The 25,795-nt window shown below is 38.1% G+C and overlaps 1 protein-coding gene across 1 annotated transcript; it reads right to left on the reverse strand.

Moving 5' to 3' along the window:
- Window positions 1-927: 927 nt before the first annotated feature.
- On the reverse strand, window positions 928-4,705 carry hykk.2 (hydroxylysine kinase, tandem duplicate 2). The gene is made up of 4 exons (XM_072389351.1): window positions 4,401-4,705; window positions 3,451-3,593; window positions 3,049-3,229; window positions 928-2,795 (listed from the first exon to the last, which is right to left on the reverse strand). The coding sequence occupies exons 1-4, from the start codon at window positions 4,702-4,704 to the stop codon at window positions 2,353-2,355; spliced, it is 1,071 nt and encodes a 356-aa protein (XP_072245452.1). The 5' UTR covers window position 4,705; the 3' UTR covers window positions 928-2,352.
- Between the last annotated feature and the right edge of the window lie 21,090 nt (window positions 4,706-25,795).

Here is a 25,795-nt window from a genome sequence, read left to right on the forward strand (position 1 = left end):
TGTGGGCACCCACTGGCAAGTTGGACAGATAAAAAAAATCTGTTGCATACATTATGATGAACCTCTCCTAAAATATTAATTTACCTAAAATACTGCAATGTGTCACAAGCAAAATACCACAGCAAATGCTTTTTTGTAGCAAGCTAAGAGGCTTTAAATTTTTAATTCCCTTTGACATTTCTTAAACAGATTACTGCTATATTTTTAGGCTGTGCTGTGTGTGTAACATCAGCTGTGTTTCTGTCAGGAGACTGTGACGACGTCTCAAAAGCTTTTCCTCGCATTTCTCGAAGTAGCTCAAGGCAGATTATAAAGTTTCCTTTCCATGGCAATAACAAGCCAGCATGTTTTCAGTTTCAGTATCTTGACTGCCTGTGAGCCATTAGTATCCATAATCCATCCATGCCTAAAACATTGTTTTTTTTTACAAGAAGCCATTAAACCAAAGATTTTGACCCGCGCCATTCACATACAGATTATGTACGAGTATTGTTTCAAACACAACATGTACTTTTGACCAGGTTGCAAGTAAACAACAATCAAAGTCTGTGTCTGATGCATATTCATGACCAGGTAGTTGTTTTTGTTTTTTTTAACTGTCGAGCTGCCCTTGCTAGAAGTGACCACATGAGGGCATGGTTACACCATGTTTATTAGATACATTACAATTCAGATACTGACATGTGAAGAAGCAGTGATCTTTATGTCTGAGTTCAGTCATTTGCAACATGCTTATTGAAAACCGTGACTCACTCATCTGAAATTCAGTCTCTTTGACGCTGCAACAATCAGCCTCGACTCATACTGCATAGTCATCGAACTGTATCGCGGCAGAGAATAAGCGTGACAAACCTGCTGACTCTTTAAACACCAGCAAACAATGAAATTTCACAAATTCTGGTTTTTTTTGGTTGTTGTTTATTTATCTTTTTAAATAAAGGTCTTCATTGTTTAACAGTTGTTCCAAATATGTGTTTTAACATACAGGTCAAAGATCATAAGCATCAATTATTTACCTGGTGACAGATAAAGGCACAGAAAACATGATAATGCCAGTACAAGACTTAGGATAATACCCTCTAGTGTTCAGTTAAACATTTTCTAAAAAGTATACCTGATGATTGCATGTGTAGTTTCTCTGGATCATGAGCATTAGGGCTGAGCTTCAATAAGTAAGCCTGTGGGCCAGAGGTCATATCTTATGGCCACATGAGCTCTCTTGGTTCCTTGACTGGTCATTTGACATGTCAAGTAGTACATATTGAAAAGTTGACAGACTGTTGACATATAGTACAAATAGAAAAAAAAAACATTGACTATTGCTTAAAAAGGAAGGACAAGAAAAGTGTCTTATAAGTACAGTCCATTTACTATTTATAAAAATATTAAATTACCCTTTGGACCCATAAAGAAAGCACCAATCCTAATTATGAATGCCTTGTTTGTACAGTCTTTAGAAAGAGGTGACAGGACCAAAGAAGAAATTGTCTGAAAATGTATGTGACCTGAGATGTTTTTGTGCAAATAAGAACGGTGAACAAGCCCCATCATCAGTTGCTGTGGATTGTGCAGCCCATTCAGTCCTTCACTTCTTTACATACTGTACATACTTCACAGGAAACTGTTTCCCAACTTTGCTTTAACACTTGTTAATCATTGTCACTTTATGTCATCACTGGCAGTATCTGCTTCTAGAAAATGTGGAGCTTTGCATTTTTGGAGAGTTAGTACTCCTATCCTACTGTATACCTTCTGAGGCAACCACTATACATAGTGGGTACATTTACACGTGAAGAATTCAGACAGTCACTCAATGTGACGTAAGAATATGAAAACTGAGGGCTGATAAAATCAACCCAATTGAGTCCACAAGTGGTCAGCCATCATTCAGAGATAAGCGCCTTTCTAGGCAAGTCCATTTAAAAGCTTAAGCCAAGAAGACCTCAGGCACATTAGAAATTGTCTCACATATTCTAGATCATTTTGAAGGATTTTAAATAGTACCTGGTCAGTTACACTTTGCCTGATGTAATAAACTGACTGTGTAAAATTACTACACAGTGCTTTTTCTCTAAATGCTTTCTTATTTTTAACTCTAAGACATATCGATGATTGCTTTTGCTTTTAAAGAACAATAATTGTTGTTATCACAAAGTATCAAAGCCTGCTCTTAAGTGCAGTTTGAGTCAGCATTGCCGTATTCCTATTTCAATACATCTGCTTGTGAAGGATGAAATGGCTTTGCTTTTATTGTCAAAATGGAATTTGTCTTTAAAACTTCAAATTATGTTTGATTTGGGAGAATTGCAGCTCAGTGGAACCATCCTTTTTGTTTTTAAAGATCAGCTCTCTTCACATTTTATCTCCGAGCAGAGCAGCGCTCTGAAACCACACCTTCTCCACGTGCTCCTTTCCAAGTTCCCAGAGGTTCCTGAGAATGCGGACCCCACTCTTGGATGATATCATCAGGTACTCTGCATTTTCAGGGTGCATAGTCACAGAGTAACGGGCTATAACCAGCGACTGACAGAAGCGGGACAGCACGAGAAAATACAAGCAATCTTTCTCCGCCTCATTAAGGGGATGGACACTTTCCCAACCTGCAAGAATGGGCCCGCCCACTTCAATGGGTTCAGGGTGCTCAGTCATCATGTACATTATGGCGATGGCGAGCTCATAGATGTAGTAGCCACTGTTCATGTCTCCAAAGTCAAGGATGCCAGAAATCTTGTAGCCATCATTGTTATCAGGTTGCACAAGCACATTGAGATCATTGAAGTCGCCATGATTAATGCCTTGAAAACATAAATGAGATGCTGTTGTTTATCAGGAACAAAGTGCATCATATTAGTAAGGATCCAGAGTCGTCCTACTGGATATATCAGCTAAGAGGAAGCCCTTGAACAAGGTCTTGGTCTTGTCAAGGCTGGTGAGTGTTTAATGACCAGCTCTCAGGTAAACATGTTTGTGATTAAAAACAATAAATCTCAAACGGGATCTCAAGGCTGAAAATCCTATCAGAAACCATATCAGAAATATCATACTCACATTTGCGGAAGTTAGAGCGTTGAGGGGCCACGGAGGTCTTGTAATGATGAATGACGGACTTGACAACCGGCTGCAGAGGATCTCCGTCCAAAATATTTATGTATGCTTCCAGGAGGACAACATTTGACAGGCTCCATAAGAAATTTTCCCTCTCCAGAATACTAAGATGAGGGTGTTCCATCTGAAAAGAAAAAATTAGTTGAAGACGCGAGGAAGAAAGTCTTGTAGCAAGCTAAGCAAAGCAAATGGCACTCAATCACCAATAGCCAACCTCGTAATTATTGACTTATTCAACCCTAATTTAAAAGAGATTTTTTAAAAGTAATGGATTCAATCATTTTGGGAAATTCAATAAAATTTGCTTCACACTGAATCAACGTAAAGGATCTAAAAGTTTCATACCTTACAGAGGATTTCATCCATCCTCGCTGCCGTCTTGCCAGTTTCATACAACAGCTTCGGGGTTAAGGGAACTTTAGAAATAGTGACCCCGGGTAAATAAGTCAACAGCCGTACCAGGTACTTCTGACGGCCGTAGCCACAATCTGCAAAAAGTAGAGACAGAATTGGTTTTTACAGTCATTTACCTCAATTTCATGCCTTGTGAAACATGAACCTGTGTCATGTGGCCTCATTCAAGGGCACATTTCTTATTACTCCAAGGAAAATTACTGAGAATGTGAACTCGCCACAGCCTGATATTCCGCATCGATTGAAGCAACAAATTTTGTTTGGCTTGAGGATGGATGTATCAAGTCTGCTTCCTTCACTGGTCAGCGAAGGCATCGTTTATTTTTTATTAGACCTGTCAAAACATCAACATACAACACGCACTGATGATGTATAATATATAGTGTCCTATATGTCAGTCAAGGTACAGTCAAGTAAGTCAAGCTTCTCTTTAAATCTCAGTGGAAAACGCTCAGGTTGCCAGTAGTTCAAGAAAAGGTCAAAGAAGCATGAAGATTAAATGTGATTTAAAGTAATCATGTGACGCATATTTAATAGCTGGAATTAATGTTGCCTCACATCGAAAAGGTTACCGGTTCAGATCTTTAGTGGGGCTGCTATACTGTGTGGAATTTCCATGTTCTTGATTGTAACTGTTGCAAACTGCACAAATATTTGTAAGTGACCACATTTTGAGGTAGCTAAAAGTCGGATGCTCTCTGTGGATATGACACGGGACACAAGGACAACGTCTAATCCAGCATGATGCCAGTGCTGAGATGAGTCCAGGAGAGTGCTGTGGTGGACAACCTGTAGAACAACAGTCTGTGGTACAGTAACCTTTTTGAGTCTTTCTCAAAGAACACAAATCCTCAGACCTAAAGTTTGTTCTAGTCTCATACCCATTTCTTCCAGACTCATGAGCTCTCCTGAGCTGGTGGGCACAGCGGTTTGAGCAGGAAGTCCATGCTGGTGCAGAAAGGACATGGCGTGTGTCTGCACCTCGATAATGGTTAGGTTCTTGCTGTCCTCAGAGTTCATGATCTTCAGGACGTACTCGCCACCCTCAATGGACGCTACATAAAAGTTCTGGTCATCGTAGCTGGGTAGCGAGCGGATTACTGAGGGCGTCAGGTTGAAGAGCCTCTTCATCATCTCAGAAACCTGAGACTCGCTGAGCTTGGGCTTGACATGCTTTGCTGCCATTTTTTCTAGGAAGAAAACAGCAGAGTTTAAGTTTTGCATCAAGTGAATCATTCATGCAGACAAATATAATAGTTACCAGCAAACTATGACAAAGAATGCATACAGACACTAAAAATACCATATGTACACCCCCAAGCACTGAATTTGCACGTGTTGAGAATTATGCAATTATATTTCATATCCATGCATATTTAGGCTAATTTATTGGATCTTCCTACGGTGCAGAAATAGTTCCTGTAGTGAGTTCTTATCATTAAAGACCGTTTGTTTTTCCTCCAAACAAATTCCTTCACCTGAACACAAATCTGAACTGGATGTAAAGCAATTTTACTCTGAAAAGATTCGTCTCAACGTGCTCGCTAAGCAATGTTATATATTCTTATATAAACTAGCTTCCTCAACTAAATGCAAAAGGTAAAAGAGACGTTACTCTGAGCGGTAACGTGTCAGGAGAACAACCTTTCACGCTGCATAAAACACCAAAAGTAAGGAGGAAGTCTGACTACCGTGTTCATATCAGTCACTCCGTGTCCCCTTCCACGGTAGCGTTTTATCTACTTCCGGTGGAGATTGTCAAAATAAAACTAACGCAACCGTCGCAGACAAAATAACGTAAAAAAATAAGAAGCGCTTTAACGCCGGATGTCGTAGGACTTACTCTGCTGTTCACTTTGTTTATCTCTTTTCGTCTGTTTTTTTATTGTGAGTCCTGGCATCAGAATAAGATGACGCACTTTTAAGATACTTACAAGTCGATGCAGTGTCTCTGCAATGAGTTTTTAATAAGGCTGCCATTCTAATTTTGTTTTGCCTATTTTGATTGTTTGACATTGGGATGGAACTTGGAAACAGTGAAAATAAAATAAAAAGTGCAGAAGTAGTATGTTACCATTAGGGAATAATTGTTTTAGGGTTTTGATGAAAGCAAACACACATTTTTTTTATCTTTGGCAAAATTATTACAGTTATAATTTTTGTTTTTAGCATAGATTGTCCGTGTGTGTGTGTGTGAGAGAGAGAGAGAGAGAGAGAGAGAGAGAGTGTGTGTGTGTGTGTGTGTGTCTGCATCTTGTGTGCGTCTTGAACAGATTGTGCATCTCTTCGGTTGTGTGTATGCATTCACGTCATGCACATGTCAGTGATTGGGAATGAGGTTCACTGGCCACTAAAGCTTTTGCGGTCATCTTCGACAACCTGTCACAAAGCATTTCCCAACCCAACACCAACATCAGAGGCACAACATGATGTCAGCTGGTCCAGCAGAGCTGGAGATAGCTCTTGATAGATTTTAGCTTTGTCTGGCTTTTCTTTTTTCTTATTTTTTTTTTCCCAATGCAGCAATGGATCACTTAGGCCTCTATTTCAGAGTGACCACAAAGTTGTTTTTCGTGTATGTTACTGTTGAATGAATTTGCAAGTATCCTTAAGTATGTTTTCTGCAAGGAGTAAAATGTGAACTTGTGTCAGCGCTGTGTGGGATTAGCAATCTTTCCAAGCTGAAGCCCATCTCTCATTGACAGGATAGTGTCCTGTGCTCTGCGACCTTGAAAAGGACAAAGTGAGTTTTGTTAAATTTTGGATCTTCATTGAGATAATGTTACATTTTCAGAAAATAAAGCAATAGTTGAAAAAAAAGTCTTAATGTGTAGTAATCTGAGCAACAATTTATGAAACAACATACTTTCCAGAAACAGTTTACATGAACTTGTTTTGTATGTACAGGCTAAATATTTTCTTGGTCATTTATTTGCGTCTGGAACTACTGATGCACACCAACATATAGTTAGCCATCTGAAGTGCATGAATGTTGATGTTTGGGTGATTAGCCACGATGCATGTTATTCATTATTACTGCATCTTACTGCATCCAATGATGCAGTAACCATCAGATTTCATAATATTACCAAACTCAGCAGCTGTTCTGGCCACTTTTGCTGGTTACTGATAGGCAGGAGTCAGGAGGCAACTCACATGTGTAACTAAGCAACCCACTGAGTAAGCAACATACAGGTCAATAATATGTTGAGCAATGGTGTAGTGGTGCTCAGAAAAGTCAAGCCAAGAATAAACATTAACAAGTTGTAGTATTATGCCTTATTCAAATTACCCAAAACAGTTGAAGCAGTACTGGCACCTTATCACATATATATATACATAAAAGTGATAAAATTCCAGAGAATCACATGTTAAAGGAGCCATAGAACAGTTTCACAAATTTTAGTATATTAGCGCACACAGATCACATTTTCCCTTTGATATTATCACATCTGATGTGAGGGAGAAGGCTAACAAACTTTTTAATGCAATGACATCAAAGTCCAACCCTTTGTTAGCAAGACTTTCAGAGGTGTTGTTACAGCGGTGTGTCTGTATGAAAAGCAGATTCTGGTGAAAGAAACAATGCAGATCACTTCTTTTGTATGTGTATAGCAACAAAAACTAAAACCAAATTTCCTACTATTGAAGTGGACACCTCAGCCTATCAACTGGCATCACCTTGACAAGCAGAGAACATGGTGTTTTCACTGAATACTAACTTAACAAATTTGCCATCTAATAAAGAAAAAATGCCTTAGTCTGTAAAGAAAAGCATATCAGCAAAGGGTTTCTTTACACAGAAGTGAATTTCAATTTCTCTCAAAATTTCAATTTCCTTGAATAAGAAAAGCAACAACAACAGCAAATGGTTTTAAAAATATATATGTTGTTGAAGTTTTAAGAAATGTACTAAATTTTATAGACAGAAAAATCTTTGGGGGCTGCTCCTGTCAGTCACCTCTCTTTCACCACTGACTTTTTTTAAAAGTGATGGTTAAAATGCATTGTGTTTGTGGACTCCATCTGCCATCCTGTCCATATTTATGATATGGCCTTTGGCTTAACAACCCAGCACCATTATTTACAATCTTCTGCTCATGACTTGATCAAATGTGCCACAAGCAATGCCTGCCTTGCTTGACAGTTTTGAAACAGACACTGTTGATAACCAGCTTTAGTGCTCTGCATATGAATAATTATCAGTGACTAACAATTACAACAACAGATCGCATTTCTTGACAGCCAAGATACTGTTTACATGCCTAGTTAATTCATATGTATATGTATGTATATATATACCTCAGCAATATTTTTTAATTCCCTTCCAGGAAATGAGAAATTTAATTACCGTACTTGAATTTGTCTTTGCTGGGTCAGATATTTGTGTATAAGTGATGTATCATGTGCAAAGCATATCACATAAAAGCACTTGAAAAATTTAATCAACCAAGTTTAATGTTCTTGGACAGAAATGGTCAGTTTTCTAATAAAGGTTTATGTGGATGATTCCTGTTTGAGAGTTTTATCAAACACACCAAGACCACAGAGGACTTTTACCCGAGATCAAATTCTCAAATTCAGGTCTTGTGAGAGACTATTATCTTTACATTTTGTTTCTTTATTTTTATTGAACTAGTTCTTCTGCATATACTCCCACCTCAGAACAAAGTTCCATTCAATTTGGCTTGGCAATCTTGACTTATTGGCACAAACAAGACAGACAGGCAGTCAAAAAGAATTGGCACGTTTCACATATGTCTGGCATGGCTCTTGCTTTGGATACAAAAAATAAAAGCAAATATTAACACAAGTGGCACAAGGCAGCTTTCATTTTCTCACGTCAGCTCATACGGAAATATGGTTGGAGACCTTTCATGTTGAGTGTTGCTGTGTTTTGTTGTGTGTTGGAACTTGAATCCGTTGGATTTAAATGAAAATGGCTGGAGGCGGGAGAGGTGGCATGTACATAATAAAGGCACCTGTCTGAATGAGTTCATGTTTGATACTGGGGTTGAGGCCAGACAACTGACATCAGCCTCTATGTGTGAAGCAAACAGATGTGCTGGTCCCAGGGGGTGCAAAATTAATCTCTATATCTCCCAACTGTGCCAGCATTTAGGGCCATTGTCATTTTTGTGATTTACAATTTAAATGCTAATAGATGGGGGTAAAGGGCTGGGCTGGGTTGGGAGTTTATAATGCTTCCTTTCTCCTTATTACCTTTAGTTTTGTACTTTAGATTTGCAATTAACAAAAGAGACAGTCACAACGCAAATTGTTCCATTCATCCTGTCTTGTGCTGAGATGGGTAAAGATTTAATAACATCTGTAAAATCTGAAACCCACAAAATTAGATTTTTCATTACCACTACAAAAAGGTAATTTTACAATTCAGATAGATAACACAAACGCATTATGAAACTGCATGTTTTGCTCAGCTCATGTAGAGAGACAGAAGCCAATCAATACTGTTTAATGTATTTCTAACAACTTGCTAGTGTCCCTGATCCATATTAGAGCCTCCTCTGCATATGGCTCAGTTGCAACATCTGACTTCTGCTAAATTAAACAAATACTATAAATGTTATGTTCTGAGTAATAATCTGTAAATTGTGTGTGTACCTTTAGAAAAAATAGCTTGCACTTAGAAACATTTAGTTGTTCTGGAGTAACTGAGAGAAGGGCAGAGAGTGTTGGACCCTCCCCATTCCTTCAAATGTTTATTAAGTGCAAATTGCATGGTCATATAGTCAAGAAATATTATTTTATCTATTCATCCATTCATTTTCTAAATCAGCTTAATCCAATTCAGGGTTGTGAGGGGGGGGGGGGCTTAAGTTTATCCCAGCTGCCATTGGGCAAGAGGCAGAGACAGTTTTATATTTGTAGATTTTATTCAACTAAGGATTTATTTGCCTAAAGGTAACCCGGGTTTGTAATACTAAAACACAAGAACGATTACAATTTTAGGCTTTGAATAAGGGGGCTGCACAGTGGTGTGGTGGTTAGCACCGTCGCCTCACAGCGAGAGGTTCAGTTCTCAGCTGGGGCCTTTCTGTGTGGAGTTAGCATGTTCTCCCCATGTTTGCGTGGGTTCGCTCCAGCCTCTGTCCAAAAACATGCATGTTGTCTCTAAAATTGTCCTTAGGAGTGAGTGTGAACAGGTGTGTGGTTGTTTGTATCTGTGTGGCCCTGTGATGGACTGGCGACCTGTCCAGGGTGTATCCCGCCTCTCACCGCTGGGATAGGCTCCAGCCTGTCCCGGCCCCCTCGCGACCCGCCCAACGGATTAAGCGGGTATAGAAAATGGATGTATGGATCTATCTCAAGTCACACAAATAACCATGCATAACACCACCTCGCACACACAGTGGCGCAGCCCAAACAAAGAAGAGCAAGACAGCACATGGGAAGAGGGAGACACCACTACTGGAAAGACCCAGCCACCAGCACAGCTGCTGAAATGGACAAAGAATATCCAAGTAGTGGGTCAACTTCAAACAAAAGGACCTTGTGGCGGCTCAGCAATGACAAACATCACTGGAAATCAGCTATAAACAAAAGGCCTCATGAGAAAAATTGAGAAAGCAGTTGAGAAAAATCAAAATTACAACACATGAAAACAACTATTACTCGCTCAGATTAATACAGTCACTTAAGGGGAAGATGACACAAAACAATTTGGCAAAACCAGTCTCTCGCTCTCTCTCTCAGACACGCATGCACAAGCACATACACACTAATAAATTCAAAATAAGAATTACAGTTCTACAGCGCCTAACATGGTGCAGTACTCTAAATAACTGCAGTCCTCTAAATAATCAAACCAAGATTAAATGCATGATTTGATGTAGACAGTTGCCATATTCTCAGGCATACATGTACGACCTAAATGAGCTCAGTCAAACTTGTGCCATCTTGACCTTGATAAATGACATTTACTATAATAATGCACATGAGAAACAGTATCTCTGCAACAGGAATATTTGCAATTGGAGGGATAGGGAGTAGCACAGCGGAGGACAAAGTCCTGCAACTCTTCTGCCATGATTTGAATCAGTGCCAACAACATGTACAAGTATTAACCCAACAGTACTGCGTACTGAGTAGTTGCTTTTTTAAATCAGAGGAAATGGAACATGTGGCTCTACTTCTGTAATCACTGCAATTAGCCAGACTGTGACAAAGTGCTCTGCAAATGATGTCATTCTATCAACAAACAATTTTTTAACTGTAAAACAATATTTTTAAACTCTGATTACTCACTCCCTAAAGACAAATGAAAGGTTCAGAGCTGAGCAAGGAGAAGTTACCTGTTAGGAGGAAGGCTGACAGAGGGGGGAGGGCACCTCTAGCACAAGTCATGCAAATCACCCACGGTTCACACCTTCGTACACACATTGTGGTACAACCCAGACCTAGAGGAGCAGTAAAGGACATAGCTCACTGGAAGAGGGACACACCAGTGCTGTAAAAGCCCAAAGGCACCTCAGTTGTAAACTCTCAGCGCCTGAAAAGAACAAAGAATAGGTCAACATCAAACAACACCTTGCAGCTGTCAAGCAGCAGCTGTAAACAAAGGGAGTCCTGTCTGTAGTGCAGCAAAATAGAAATGACATCAAAATAAAACGATATTTACTCACTCGGATTATTCCATTAATCCTGGTCACGTAAGAAAAGACACAATGCACAAAACATTCTGAATACTTGAGAAACTTCAATTTAAGAAATAAGGAAAAGAGCAAGTAACTCTATGACTTACACACAAATGTTCAAATTTGCAATCACATACTCATACACATACTCACACCTAACACATACAGCTCTGATAGAGACAGTCTGCTCCTGATACCACACAAAGGTCAACTATAAGGTAATTAAAGCCAATAAACTCATGAGAAAAAGCTTTTGGGCAACACACTGACATAAATCCAGGTTTACAGTCCTCAGCCAGCATGAACATCACACCAATGAGGCGGTTTCTCTTGAAAAAAAACAAGCTAACCTTACACATACCTGGCTGTCATCACTGTTTACCTAAAGCATTACACCTACTTGACACCAACACAGTGTGATTGTGCAAAGACAAGGAATAGGCAAACAATGAGAAAACAAATAAGTAATGATTCAAACAAGGACAAAAACCTTGACAAGTTAATCCCCAAAAGTATAAATATCTAAATATACTAATGTTTGTCATGCTAAATACAGAGACCAATCCTACACAGTATTATTCACTGTCTTTAACATTTATAGTTAGGCTTAGGCACCAAAATGATTTGGACAAAACCAGGGTTTTTTAAATTTAAAATACAGCCTTTTAAAACCCTGCATATTCGCACATCACTACAGATAAAAAAGTAGCGTATGTGACCATGTGGGAAGGACGCTGGGATCCTTTGGTTTAGCAACATAGATAAAGATAAAATAGAAATTCATCTCATGTTGTGTCTAAATCATGAAACATAAACAGGACAGAGCAAGGCTGTGGGCCTGAGGTGTTATTTCAGAAATTTGCATAAAATGCTGCTTGTCACTCAACAAGTTGCCCAGCTAGTTGAAACTACAGAACTCTGTGGCCCTGATAGAAGCAGAAGAACAACCTCTGACTCAAAGATCACCAGACACATGTTCTGTTGTTCATGTCACATCCTCATGCTTTGACAACAGTGATGTTCAACATCATTGATAACAATGACGATTGTTACAATTTGCTAATAGAATCAATTTTACTGATAATAAATAAACTGCAAAAAAAAAATTAACAGATGAGGACCAGAGAAATAGGAATTTAAAGCTCAGTCAGTCTTTTTCTCGCGGATGTGTGTGGATTTAGATCTCGGCAATCATTTGAACAAGGCCATTCACACACACATCCAGTCTTTTTCTGCCACTCAAACTGCCTGCATCAGTCCTGCCAAATTGCACTCATTAAGTTTTTCCAGCACTGCTGTATGAGAACTATCTTTTCAATTGCTATACCAGTGTGTTTTCATTCAATACACCTCTGATGCAATAAATCATTCGGACTGTGCAGCAGTTATTCTGGAAATTGGTCATTTCATGAGAAATACCTTAGACGGTGCAACATTTTTACTTTACTGACCCTACATGTCTTTTTATTTGACTCTCTAGTCTCATAAAATACTTCCTTACCCACACTGATTCCCAGAAACGTCTTTATCTTCCAATCAAATAAGAATTTTCATCATACTCTCTTAATCACTTATTTGATTTATCAAACCATCCTGCAGCTTTGACATATAAATTGCTGCTAAGTCATGTCATGTTTCTGCTCCAAAATCAATTTCTAAAAGACAGAATGATAAGTTAAGCATGATAAGCTTAATTACAGCCGGGTAATTATTTTAGATGGGTTCTGCATACGGTCATTGCAATCTGGTGCCATGAATAAGCAAACACTCTGAACCACTTTAGAATAATGGTGCTGCTAATGGACAAAGGTTGTATTTTATGAATCAGCTCTATTGTACAATACATTGCAGCTTGTCATTTAGTGATACCTTTGTGCTCTTTCTTGTCTCAGTATAACAATGAACACCGCACAATTTAGAATGAAACTGCAAGAAAGGTTCACGTGTTGAATTCAAATTCAAGTCTGTAGAGCAAAACCGAGAAAATTCAGCAACCACAATGGGTTCTGTTCAGTATTACAGAATACAATCTGCTGAACATTTCATCAAGCAGTACTCCCTGGCTCAGCTTGCGGCACTAACACTGCACCAGTGACATGCAGCACACCTCCCTGATAAAAATCAACCCTCCCTATGCCACTGCATGTCCACACTATTAAACCTGCCATGTTATCTTCCTCGTCAAAGAATGATAAGGAAGAAAATAAGACTCTTTTGGTGTCCAAGCTGACAAGAGGATATTACCAGCCTCCATAAAAATGAAAATTAGTTCCATTCAGTTCTCAGTGAGACAGTGACCAAGCAAACATTAAATTGAGTCATTTCCTACTTTGATATGTCAAAATGTTTTCTGTCAAGCACAGCTGTGACATCAGTTAAGTCACTGGGGGTGACTAATTACCCAGGCACACAAAGGTGGAAATCTGGGTTTGGTTGACTTTTCAAAACACAGAGATAAACTAAAAAGAAGAGGAGCAGTAAAGGACATCTGCTCGCAGAGCAGATTTCTGTCAAACACTGCTGTCAAGTCTCATGCGGTCTAACACTTGTGAATATGGCTCACAGCCCTGGCTGAATGGCAACACAACAGAAAGAAAATCTAGATCATTGAATTAAAAATAAGTAAACATTAGCTTTACATAAAGTTAAAGAGGATCAAAATATTGTTTTTCTACTGTAAAACAATCTGAAGAGATTAATTTATTCTCCAGCCTGTTTATTTGTGAAAACTGAGGTTGAGATCTCTAAAACATGAGTAGTTAGTGTCACTACCACTACCTGAAACGGCATACATTTGCCACGTGAGCTGGTTGAAACCTCTCAGCATTTCATCCAGCTGATATGTAATACTGTGGTGTGGTGAGACAGAAGCTATTTGTCACTAAAAAAGCACATAACACCATGCTGGGATTTGGCCAAAAGGCACCTCAACAACTCTCAGACTGTGAATTGTAAAACCATCTGGTCTGATGAAACAAAGATTGAACTTATTAGCTGCAATGCCCAACGGCATCATTTTGATTGAAGGGTTTTTTTTCTTTTTTTTTTCTGTGGAACAGACTGATAGACTAGTCAGGAAAGAGAGCAAAATGAGAATTCTCTGAGGCAAAGATTTTTATCTCATCAAGACAGTGATCCAAACTCTGAAAGTCCTGGAATGACCCAACAAGAGTCTGGCCCTGAACTCAGTAGAGCATCTCTGGAGTGCAAAAAGACAAGCAAATTTCAAGTAATGGACCTTAAAATTTCCAAAAAAAGGGAGCTTTCTTTGTGATAAATCAATAAAAGCCCATACATCCTGTTTTTGCATTGTCAATTATGAGAATTGAATTGATGAAAAAAGTTAGATGAGTTTTAAACATAACAAAATATGAAAACTGTAAAAATGCATTGAAATATGGTTAATTAGCTAGTGCAGCCGTAATAACAGCAGATATCGAGTAGGATGTTTCCAAAGACCACTCTTTTTCAAAAAGGGCATAAGTGCTAATGACTTCATCTTTCTGTCCAAAACTGCACAATAATCTTCATTTTACCACACTGACTTTTTTCTATTTATGCCGACTGAAAAAGATTTTCATGCAAGATAGTTGCCTTGACATCTTTATGTAGATCAAGCAGACAATGCAGTGCAGATGTAAATGTAAAAACGTACGGTATTCAACAATTTATCTTGCTTTCACATGAGGAGTTGGAAATTTGCGGAGTTATTCATACAACCATAATATACATAAAGTACTTTATGTCATAATTTTCCTATAAAATTAGATGTGAAAGAGAGTGAAAGGTCACTGTGGTCCCTTATTATTATAAGTGCAGTCTTGTCAGGGGAAGGTTAACATCTGTTAAGGGATGATTTTTCATTCACAGAAAACAAAGCTGCTATGTGATACCTGTGTGCTACTAAATTATTCACTCTGTTAAACCTGAAAATGAGGATGATACATTCCTTAAAAATGTCAGGTAATGTCATTACTTACAAAATGTCAAGCTCATCACTGAACGGGAAATCAGGCCCTTCGTGCTGCGTGATCTCGGGCATAGATTTAAAGAAACGTGTGAGATGCAGCTTGCGCCGTATTAAAATCATCATACCTGAGGCTTTTGAAGTTAATGAAATACTAAACTTTGAGTCTTTTTTAGCAATAGCAATCAGAAAATCAATCATTTTTCTACCCATATGACTTTCAGCAGCATTTCTCAAAAGATATTTTCTCTTTTTTTCTATTTTAAGAAAATTTAATTATCCCCAGATGCTGTGAATAAAGATTTAAGCACACCTCTCAAAGGCATTAACTAACTTAAGCCTACTGACTCTACATTAAAAAGTTAAACCTGGAGCTTGGGTTGGAAATTAACTGATTGGTCATGTTGCATTTTTGAAAGAAATATCATTTCTAAATGTAATCTATGCTTTGGGCAGCTTCATTATATAAACATCTCTGCCCCCAATGCAACAAATGATTTATCGCCTGGTTAGAGGCTTATAACTAATCATTATTCAATCATTTCTACTGTCATTCAAGGCAAGTGACATTTAAAGTTTGTCTTTTCAAACTTGTCTCTTTGAATTTCAATAACTTCACGTTGTCCATTGTTCGGTCCAAAAGGCTGTTGTAGTCTCGGAGCAACTTGCTAAAAGACAACCAGCCAATCATTTGCTGAGCTGTATGAGTAATTGCCGTCTGTCTGTACTATTTCAACCATATATTGTTTTGTATATTTATCAAATACACATGTTGCGCCACTTGAACCAATCATCACCAGTCAAAAGAAACAATGCTAAAACGTTTTGCTTTCAAATCTGCAGTTACTGGTCTAAATTGGCAAACACTTACAAAGTTACAAAGAGTGTGCATGATGCTACACGATAGGTAAACATGTCTCCGTCCCAACTTTATTGAAACATATTTTTTGGCTCTGTATCATGTCAGTTGGATATAGGGTTGAAAACATCCCCGCATTATGTTTTCCCATTTCACACATGTCCTAATTTGTTTAGAAAGAGGATTAAGTTGGACCAACTTAAGGTCTTGTACCTTTAGTGTTAACTTATTTAACTTTTTTTCATTGTTTTATTTGAATGTTAGTGTGTGAAAATGCACCAAATGGCAAAAGAATTTGGCATGAGAGGATATGTCTTGGTTCATAATGGATATTTTGAATGTATGTCAATTTTTTCTGGCTAAGTTACTTGTCAGTCTGGACCAAAACGCGGATTGACCACAATCACGACTACATTTAATGATCGGTTGAATATTAATAGATATATGTTTCAGGGAAGAAAAAGATACAAATGTGTTTAGTTTGGTTGAAATGGTGCATTAACATCTGCCAAAACATGTCAGGAGCTAGACTGTGAAGCATTAGTGTAAATACTCAATGCAAAGCTTTAGATTTGCATGTTCAGCACTAACATCAACCAATCAGTCACAGTGCAAGATGTGGGACAAAATTAGATGAAGGGCAAATTATTCTGAAGGAGAAAAAAAAAGTAATCTGGGAATATCAAGAGATTTTAGTTACATTCATTGTCACTTTGAGTTCCAGCCTCTTCATTTTGAACTGTATTTTCTGTGATGTGAAGTGGGAGGCGAAGCTTTAAATAAGTTCCCCCTCGTGACAGCAAAGTCAAGTGTGATTACAGTCAGAGGAGCATACTTCTTTCTTTCTGTTGTGAGACTTCTTCCTCAGAAAACGCTAGAAATAAAGTAGTGAAAATGTAATGTCATTAAATGTGATGTGATGTGGTAAGAGTCAGATTATGGATGGTGTAGACATAGACACAAGCTGCATCAGTCTCCTCTTTTAATGGTTCTTTTAAGAGGGGAAACCTTTATCCAGTCACGTAACAATTTAATTACAAATTGTTACCTCTGTTACTTCCACGACAGCAGATGCTTGTTTACCTAATTTAACACGCCCTTGCCATTTGCCTGCATATAATCCACCTATTTAAAAAAACACCAATTTAATTGTCCACTATATCATTCATTGATTAAATTTATTGGATTTATTTGATTTTTTCTCCTGTGCATCCAGTGCAAACAGCTTTAGGAAAACTTCCAATACAGCTGCATAACAACTGAAAAAAACATGACCTGTGAATGTTGCATCATAAGTTGTGTGTGAAAAGGTCAAGTTGAACGTGTGATAGATTTCCTTACGTCAATTAAATTGGCTCTACAGTTTAAGACATTTTCTTCGATCAATTGAGTCTGTTCATAATCACTGCAAAAATAAACTACTGACAGCTGATAATATATATATATCATTAATCAATTAATGGCTGTTGGTTATAAATTGTTGAATGATGTATTAAAAAGTGGAATAATTCCCTTGAATTTGAGTTGTATTAATGCAAATTCTCAACTAAGGGAAATGAACAGCTTTGAGGTACTTAGTGCAGTGCTCAAGTTAAAGTGAAAGGGCTTGACGTTTCAATTTTTCACTACAAGCTATGCCACAATCAAATTCAGAAGTCAATTCAGCAGTATAAGACGTCTTACCATCAAAATGAAGAAGCATAATCCCTAATGTCTGAAACACGTCTGTGTAAATTCCATCATGAAGTGTGGTTGAAGGTAAGAGGACCCAAAGGCAGAACCAATGATGCAGGAAGCTGGTGAAAAACAGATTCAAAAGTTATCAACTCACGGATCTGAAGCAAAAACCAAAAGTGCTGCCGGTGGTGGATATCCAATAATCATTCTCATGAATAAACCTGACATTGGTCTGGCAGTTATCAAAAAACAATGGGGAAAAAATATATTGCGGGGACTGATAACAAAAGAATGGGCGAGTGGAAAACAACAAACGAAAGACCTGGTGTGAACTAATTTAAGTGAAGTAACCGAGAAAGACTATATCAGAGCTCCACAAAATGATACAGGCAGTGAAGTAAAGCAGAATATAGAACATGCAAATGCTTACTAGACTCTAGAGTACAACTAAAATGAATTATTATATTGATAAAACCAAGGTTAACCTTAGTAAAAATCAAAAACCTAGAGAGCAAAAGACAAAATCCAAACTTGAATAGAAAAAGCCTCAGACTACAATAGAATGCTGCCCAAAGGCGTTAAAGCAAGCCAACCATAACACATTCAGAGCCTTTCAGCAATGGAAGCCCAGTGCTAAAAATCAGTGCTCCCTATTCCTTTGACTCCTGTCAATCATAATCACATCATATGTTGACTGTTTATCGAAACAAATGGATTTCAAGTTAGCTACACGTGTACACATGATGCTTCAAGTTTAAATCAGTTGACTCATGGGAAAGACTGTTAAACTTGTTTTAAAAACAAGTTCTACTAGGAATTGTCTTCATGTGACAAACTTATTTCAAGTTTACTTTGTTGTGTGGATGCAAGAAGGATTTATGTGGAGTTATGTGTTTCTACGTCGTAAATGAACAACTGAAAGGTATAGAGTGAAAAAAAATCACCAGGGACAATTTCATTAAACAGGACCTTTTTTGTGCTTTTTCTGGCCATGAGGATGCGATAAGTTTTTATGATTGCAAGTGAAAAAAGCTCCAGACCCTATAGAAGAAAGACAAACAGAGATGGGCAGTAATTACCAATAGCTGTTGCGTTTCTCTGAAGAAAAATACTGTAAATGCAGCTGGGTGGTCAATGTGCCCATAAACCACAGAGGAAAACAATCACAGTTAAACAAATTGATAGGTTCTTAAAATCCTTTAGGCTTTGCTGAGTCTACTTACCCAAAGATTAATCTCCACTTTCTCTGGTTATTTAGTTTATTGATCATCGTTATTAATTACCCGGTCAACAGTTTAATCTCAAGGTTGAGTACAGAGACTGCCTCCTCTTCATAATGTGCCCATATAACGTTTGTTCAGGCTAGCAGATGTGCCCAATCATAACATTCAAAGAAAAGGCGACCTCTAGTGGCGCCACATGCATGAGAAGGTGACCATGATTGTTTTTTTTAACAATAACCAATGAATGGTATTATCTAAATCCAACCAGGACGTATCTCATGTCACACAAAGCCCCCCCTCCCTTTTTACAGTTTGAGCAGACTTTCCTGTTACCAGGTTCAACGGCGTGAGGCACAAATCTTCTGATCTGTCTACAAAGATGCGGTGATCCCCTCAAAGCTTTATAAACAAAGGTGTTGTGCTGCTGGAGAGCTCTCTCTCTCCAGCATCTTGTGTCTGTCTGTGAGTGGAATAGATTGTTTTATTGGACAAATACATCAATGGGGCTTCCACTGAAAAAAGGACATTGGTGTTCGTTATCCATGTTTCACGAGTATGAACTGAAAATTCGTATAGCCATGGCTTTAGGACAAGGTGATATTCTCATTAGCTAAAGATTTACAAGTCACTTTATGCATTTCCACTAAAACAAATAGATAAATAGTGGTTGACCTTTGGGATATAACAGCTGCTGACAATCAATGAGTGTTACACACTTGTATGAAATTTCAAAGCAGGGAAAACTAGAAATGTACAGATACCTATATATCTACTCTTTGCTCTTTGCTCTCAGCTGGATCAGCCCACTGTGTATCACTATAGCACAGCGCACATATAGAAGAGCTGCACACCTGTTGTGCATTACCCTGTATGGAATTAAGTCAGTCAGCCCAAAACTATTGAAGTGGGATTTGCTTTGCTCTTACTTATATGCTTGCTGTATGCATATTTAATCTGTCAGGTCACTATAGGTCCATGGAAGACGGTGCAGAAAGCTGGCACAGTAAAGCAACAATTATATTCCAGAACACAGAAGACACTGCAGCCTTGTAAACATGCATTCACTTCAACACATTCAGTCACAGGAGTGCTTTTGCAGATACTGGATAAACAGCATCAAAAGTGGAAAAACAGAAAAAGTTGCATGTAAGCACTTCAAAATGGAAAAAAAAAAGAAAAGAAAAGAAAACATCAATATTGATATTGATTGGGAGGTGAATTAAGGGATCTGTTGCCCTGCGGTCATGTGTGTTTGCTACAACATAGCATCCCTCCAGGTAGGACAGTCAGCTTACCTCTCTGTATGGGGAGATAAACAGACATCAACAGTCACTGACTGTTACTGACTGTTGTACCACGGAAGCCTCTGCTGCTTCCTCCCCCCCTGATGGAAAACCAAAAGCACGCCAAAATCTCACATCAAGGCTTAAAGAAAACTCTCCCTCATATATGGAGCAAGAAAATATCATGAAAAAATAACACAGACCGTAGAAACCTTTCCTTTTCTTTTTCTTGTTATCATTTAGGAGTCTTAGTGTGCCATACCCCTGACAGCTCATATTACCTGTGACTACATTAATCACCACTGATTAAAGTGGAAGTGTTGCAACCGGACAGAATTACACATGCAAGTTTAAATTCACACATTTGTGTGTGGGGAGGACGGTGGTGAGGGAGGCTGACAGAAAGAGGGAGCGTGTGTGTGCTGTATGTATGCACATGATTCTGAGTGAGGCTTGAGGAGAGAGCGGCAGACCAGGAGTGGACTCACAGAACAGCACATTGCTCACACTCGAGACACTGATCTCCGCACGCCAAGGAACACGGACAAGGGAACTCATTTGAGGTAAGATTTATGCTTTTTGTAAAGCTAAACATTCTGAGTCAAGGGCTGAATCCCTGTAATGTACATCCAACATCTTGTAAAGAAATCACTTCATCATTTATTACTTTTAGAATATAGAGGACCTTAATGGGTATCGTAACGTAATCAACCAGTTGATATAGCTGCTGGGTTTTTTTTTGTTTTACTTTTATTTCAAATAAACAACTCTTTGACCTTTAATTCACAGCCACATATTAAAATCCCAAATATCACACTATAACCTGATTGTTTTCAAAAATGATACTGCACTAATGGCAGTATCTGAATATTTCAACCATGTCTCTGTTATACTTCAACTATCCAACAGTTAGTCAAATGATTCTATTCTTTCCTATTCATTTCTTTTTTTCTTGTTTGTTTTTAGATGATTTTTCTACCTATTTAGTTATCTTTGTTCAATCATTTATATGGCATTATATCACTTCTCTTTGATAAAAGGAATTAATTAAAAAAGAATTTCAGTTCAGTAAAGTTAACATTAAGGATTGATAATGATAACATTCTGTTGAAGCACTAAGTTAAAATACAGCTTAATGAATTAATATATCGGTATATATATATATATATATATTATATGTTAGGAACACTGCAGAAATAGCTCTGTGATTGTGATATTTAAATATTCATAACACATGAAAAAGGCTGTAACCCTCAGGCTATAATTTAATTTGTGTCCAATCTTTTACATTCACGAGTCTCGGTGGTGTCTTCCTGCTTAGGCCAGCTGCACATTAAGCTGGACATTTGAAAGGGAAAGTAATAGAATTGAAAAAAATATTAGATCTACAAAATCTATATAGGAATGATAAGAAAACATTATCACCACAAGTAAAATAAAACATGGATGTGTCACCTCACAGCACGAGGGTTCCTGCTTCGAATTCCGGCTGGGGTCTTTCTGTGTGGCGTTAGCATGTGTGTTCTCACTGTGTGTGTGTGGGTTATCTCCAGGTACTTTCTCCCTCCAACCAAAAAACATACCAAACATAGTCTGAAGTGAGTGTAAGAGTGGATGGTTGTTTGTCCCTGTGTGGCCCTGTGATGGACGAGGGATCCATTTAGGATGTACCCTGCCTCATGCTCAGTGGCTGTTGGGATAGGCTCCAGCCCCACCTCAACCCTGAGTTGGATTCAGCGGGTATAGAAAATGAATGGATGGATGGCTTTGATAACTTTTATTTTAACTTTTGTATCCTGATGATTCTCATTATGTAAAATTAAGTTCAAGTTAGGTCAGTTAGGTTTGTTGTTGACTGTTATCTTCCATGCCCTCTCCTGTTATCCTGCCAAAAAAAAGAACATAAATATATCAATAAATTCAAAAAAGCCAGAGAGTGAGCAGCAAACCTTGTTGATTCTGTGTTATATGCAGAACATAAAAAAGGTGACAAAGAGGAAATATCTAATGAAGTCATGAAAAGGTGCAGCATTTCCATATAGTATAGAGTGATAGACGAGTTCTGCAGATCAAAATTTGAATCTGCTGTTATTAAAGTAATATCTTAAAATGACTCATGGGCACAGAGGAGTTCAAGAAATTCCCTGTTCAGGTTTTTCACAGTTCTTGAGTAACCTGCGCTATTCATGTACCCAGATTCAATTTATCCCAAGAAGAAATGACATTTTTGACTTTTATAGAAAGCATTGTCATGTCGACTTTGTCTGAACAGGATGTTATTTTAGTCGGTTGACTTCTCCCTTGGCAGTCGTGCATAATTCAAGCTGGTGATTTTGATTATTCATGACATCATACTAGAGAAAAGACAAAAGATGTCTGTGTTCTGTGGACAATAACTGTGACAGTTGTTACAAACTGGCAGGGTTTCAGGCTAAGATGTTTTGATAGGTGTTTTGGTTTCTGATGTATGAAGTATTAACAGCTGAAAGATGGATTATATTTTTTTGTATTTGAATAAAGACTGCTTTCTTTGAAGACTGATGTTTTTTCTCACTGGTCTTGAATAATTACATCCCACAGCAGAGCAGAGAATTAATAAGATATAATTTACTAATTTTCCAAGGAAATTTCCATGACTTGTCTACATGTGAATATTATTGCCTTTCCAAGAAATCTTCTTTCTGTAATCAGTTTAGTACATGATAAAACTAAGTCTCTCTTTCAAGGTACAAACAAGTCAGTAAGGCAACAGTATTAAAGAGGCATTAGCTCTCCTAAAACGATTTAGTTGCATCGTGTATAAATACCCATTCATATCCAGTTTAAATGAGTGCAAGTTTAAGGATGACTGTAAGAATTCAGGGTAGGGTCTGATCCTCTGATAGACCATAGTTCATTTAAATGCTGATTTGATCTGTAAATCCGTTTTAAAACAAACGAGAGTTGCACCAATGTAGTTAAAGTAAAATGTAACAAATTCAAGTGCAAATAAGTAACATCCCATAAAAACACAGTAATGACTGGAATCAATTAAATAAATAGAAGAGAAATTTTAAAAATAAATTAAAAATAAATAATACAACATGAAGTATAAAAATAAAGTGTCAAATTCTACTTGAGTCAAACACAAATGAGAGAAAGTCTTTCACGTCTGAGATATTATGTGAATAGATAGCGGTGGTCAGCATTGTCTCCTGACAGCAAGAGGGTTCTTGATTCCTGGGGCCTTTCTGTGCAGAGTTGGTATGTTGTACCCATGCATGTGTGGGCTCTCTAGGAGTAATTCAGCTTCCTCCCAAAAACATGCATATTAGGTTTACTGGTGATTTTACATTGACCTTAAGAGAACATCTGCGTGTGCATGAATGTTAGTCTGAGGATGGATAAATGGATTGAAGTTGTTCCACAGATTAAAAGCAAACTAATCCAATGGCCAGGCCATTATCATAGGAAAACATCCATCCATTTTCTATACCCGCTTAATCCGATCCAGGATCGCAGCGGGGCTGGAGCCTATCCCAGTTGTCATTGGGCGAGAGGCAGGGAACACCCTGGATGGGTAAGGAAAACATTAAATAGCCATTGTCCACATGGCCAAAGTTGCAGTAGTGTCACAAGATAGGGTAGAATTTGGGTAACTGCATTATTTGACTCATAAATTAAATCAGCAATCAATCATCCTATTTGCATTTTAATTTTCTTTTTCAAGAGTGCTCAATCTTTCACTTAATTAAAATGAAAAAGAAATAGACATTTGAGATTTAATTTTCAAAATATGCCCCAGCAAATAGATACCAAAATTTGAAATGTAAAATTTGAAAATTAAAATGCATTTGCAGAAATGCTTTTTCATTTTAAGAATGTGGCTGCATTATTGGACTCATAAATAAAATTAGTAATCAATCATACCATTTGCATTTGCATTTTCTTCTTCAAGACTGTCCATTTTTGCTTTTTCCTTTTCATGGTCTGCCCGCAAAGTACTGCCCATAATTCGAAATCGAAAAGCAATCTGAGCGGCGCAGCAGAGTGACGTCAGCTCTTCTTCAGCTCCCTGCTGACCGAGCTACCCATCTTGATCGGTAGGGGGCGGTGTAAACATCTGCATTGCAAATGTGCCGGGAAATTAATTGAATTGCCGGGTCTTTAGAGGACGCATCATAGATCATGGCTCTCCCTCAAATTGTGCAAACACTGATAGAATTAGCTGAGCAGGTAGAATCTAATAATATATCTCAGTCTGATGCCCGTAACTGAGTAGAACAAGTCATAGAGAGCTTGGCTGCATACTCTGCCATGACAGATTTTACACATTAATGAGGTTGCCATAGTAAACCTCTGTTCAGTCCTGAAACAGCTGGATGCTGTGGAGCCTCAAATGGGACGAGGACGACCAACCATCAACATCCCGTTCAAGTCCATTAAAAATGATTTATCAAATGGTTTAAAAGTAAAGGAAATAGCAGAGCTGTTCGGCGTAGACCACCAGACAATCCGTCGGAGGATGCAAAGCTATTAACGGATTGATGTAACGGACTCCTTATGACTATTATTTGTAAAGGGACCGTGTTCCCAACTAAACATATTTGTTGCCATTTGATGCTTTGTGCCAAAGTTATAACCTGATCATTGTTGATGTGACTGTCACTAAAAATAACTTTTAGAAGTCCAAGTCCAAGTCCAAGTCTTGTTTGTCCACGTTTGTCAAGTCAGGTGTTGCCTCTTGGCTTTTTCATACTCTTGTCTTTGTTTCATAGCCCCAGTCTTGTTTTGATTTTCCACTGTTTTAAGTTTTTGATATCTGGCTCAGCCGCGTTTTCTGTTCTTGCCTTGTTTTTTGGAATAAGCCTTCTGCATCTGGGTCCTCCCCTTTTCGCACCAACGCCTTTGACAGATCTGGGTGATCTCAGTGTTCTCGATGGTGTAATTGTGCCTCCACACAGGCAGTAACCAGAACCTTAGGAGCCTTTAAAACCAGCCAAAACATTTTAGGTTGAGTACACACATGTATTTGTGAAGATAAACCAAGGCAACAGTGGTGCACAGTCTGACATTGCAAGCCAACAAACGCAGTTTTTCAGTCCACACAAAACATTACAGGGCTTATCTGTTTGTGAAATAAAGAAAAATAAGCTTTCAGAGATGAGATCAAGGTAATGCAGAAGATAAATTACATGAAGGCAAAGGAAAACTAATAGTGTGATCTATAATGTCTGATCATGAAAAAAAAGATTATTTCAGTCTTGGTTTAATTAAGATTAAGTAAGTTTTGATGCATTGGCTTCATTTCAGCAAAGATTACAACAAATCTTTTTTGTTTTTGCCATTTTACGTGCAGATAGAATTGAATATCAACTGCAAAGCAATGGAAGAGAATATCATATCTTTTTTAAAAAAGTATCCCAAAGGTAACATTTACATAGAGAATCGCATAGGGACAACAACGGAGCCTCAAGGAACTCCACATGTAAGCAGGGCTCATTTATTAACTTTCCACACCCGCTTTATCCTATTCGTGGTCGCAGGGGGACTGGAGTGTATCCCAGTTTCCACTGGGAACAGGACAGGGTACTATAACAACCAATGCACGCTCACACTGATTCCCACAG

The sequence above is a fragment of the Leuresthes tenuis genome, unplaced genomic scaffold (genome assembly GCF_036924035.1).
Source record: "Leuresthes tenuis unplaced genomic scaffold, fLeuTen1.0.hap1 SCAF_7, whole genome shotgun sequence".
Classification (NCBI taxonomy): domain Eukaryota; kingdom Metazoa; phylum Chordata; class Actinopteri; order Atheriniformes; family Atherinopsidae; genus Leuresthes; species Leuresthes tenuis.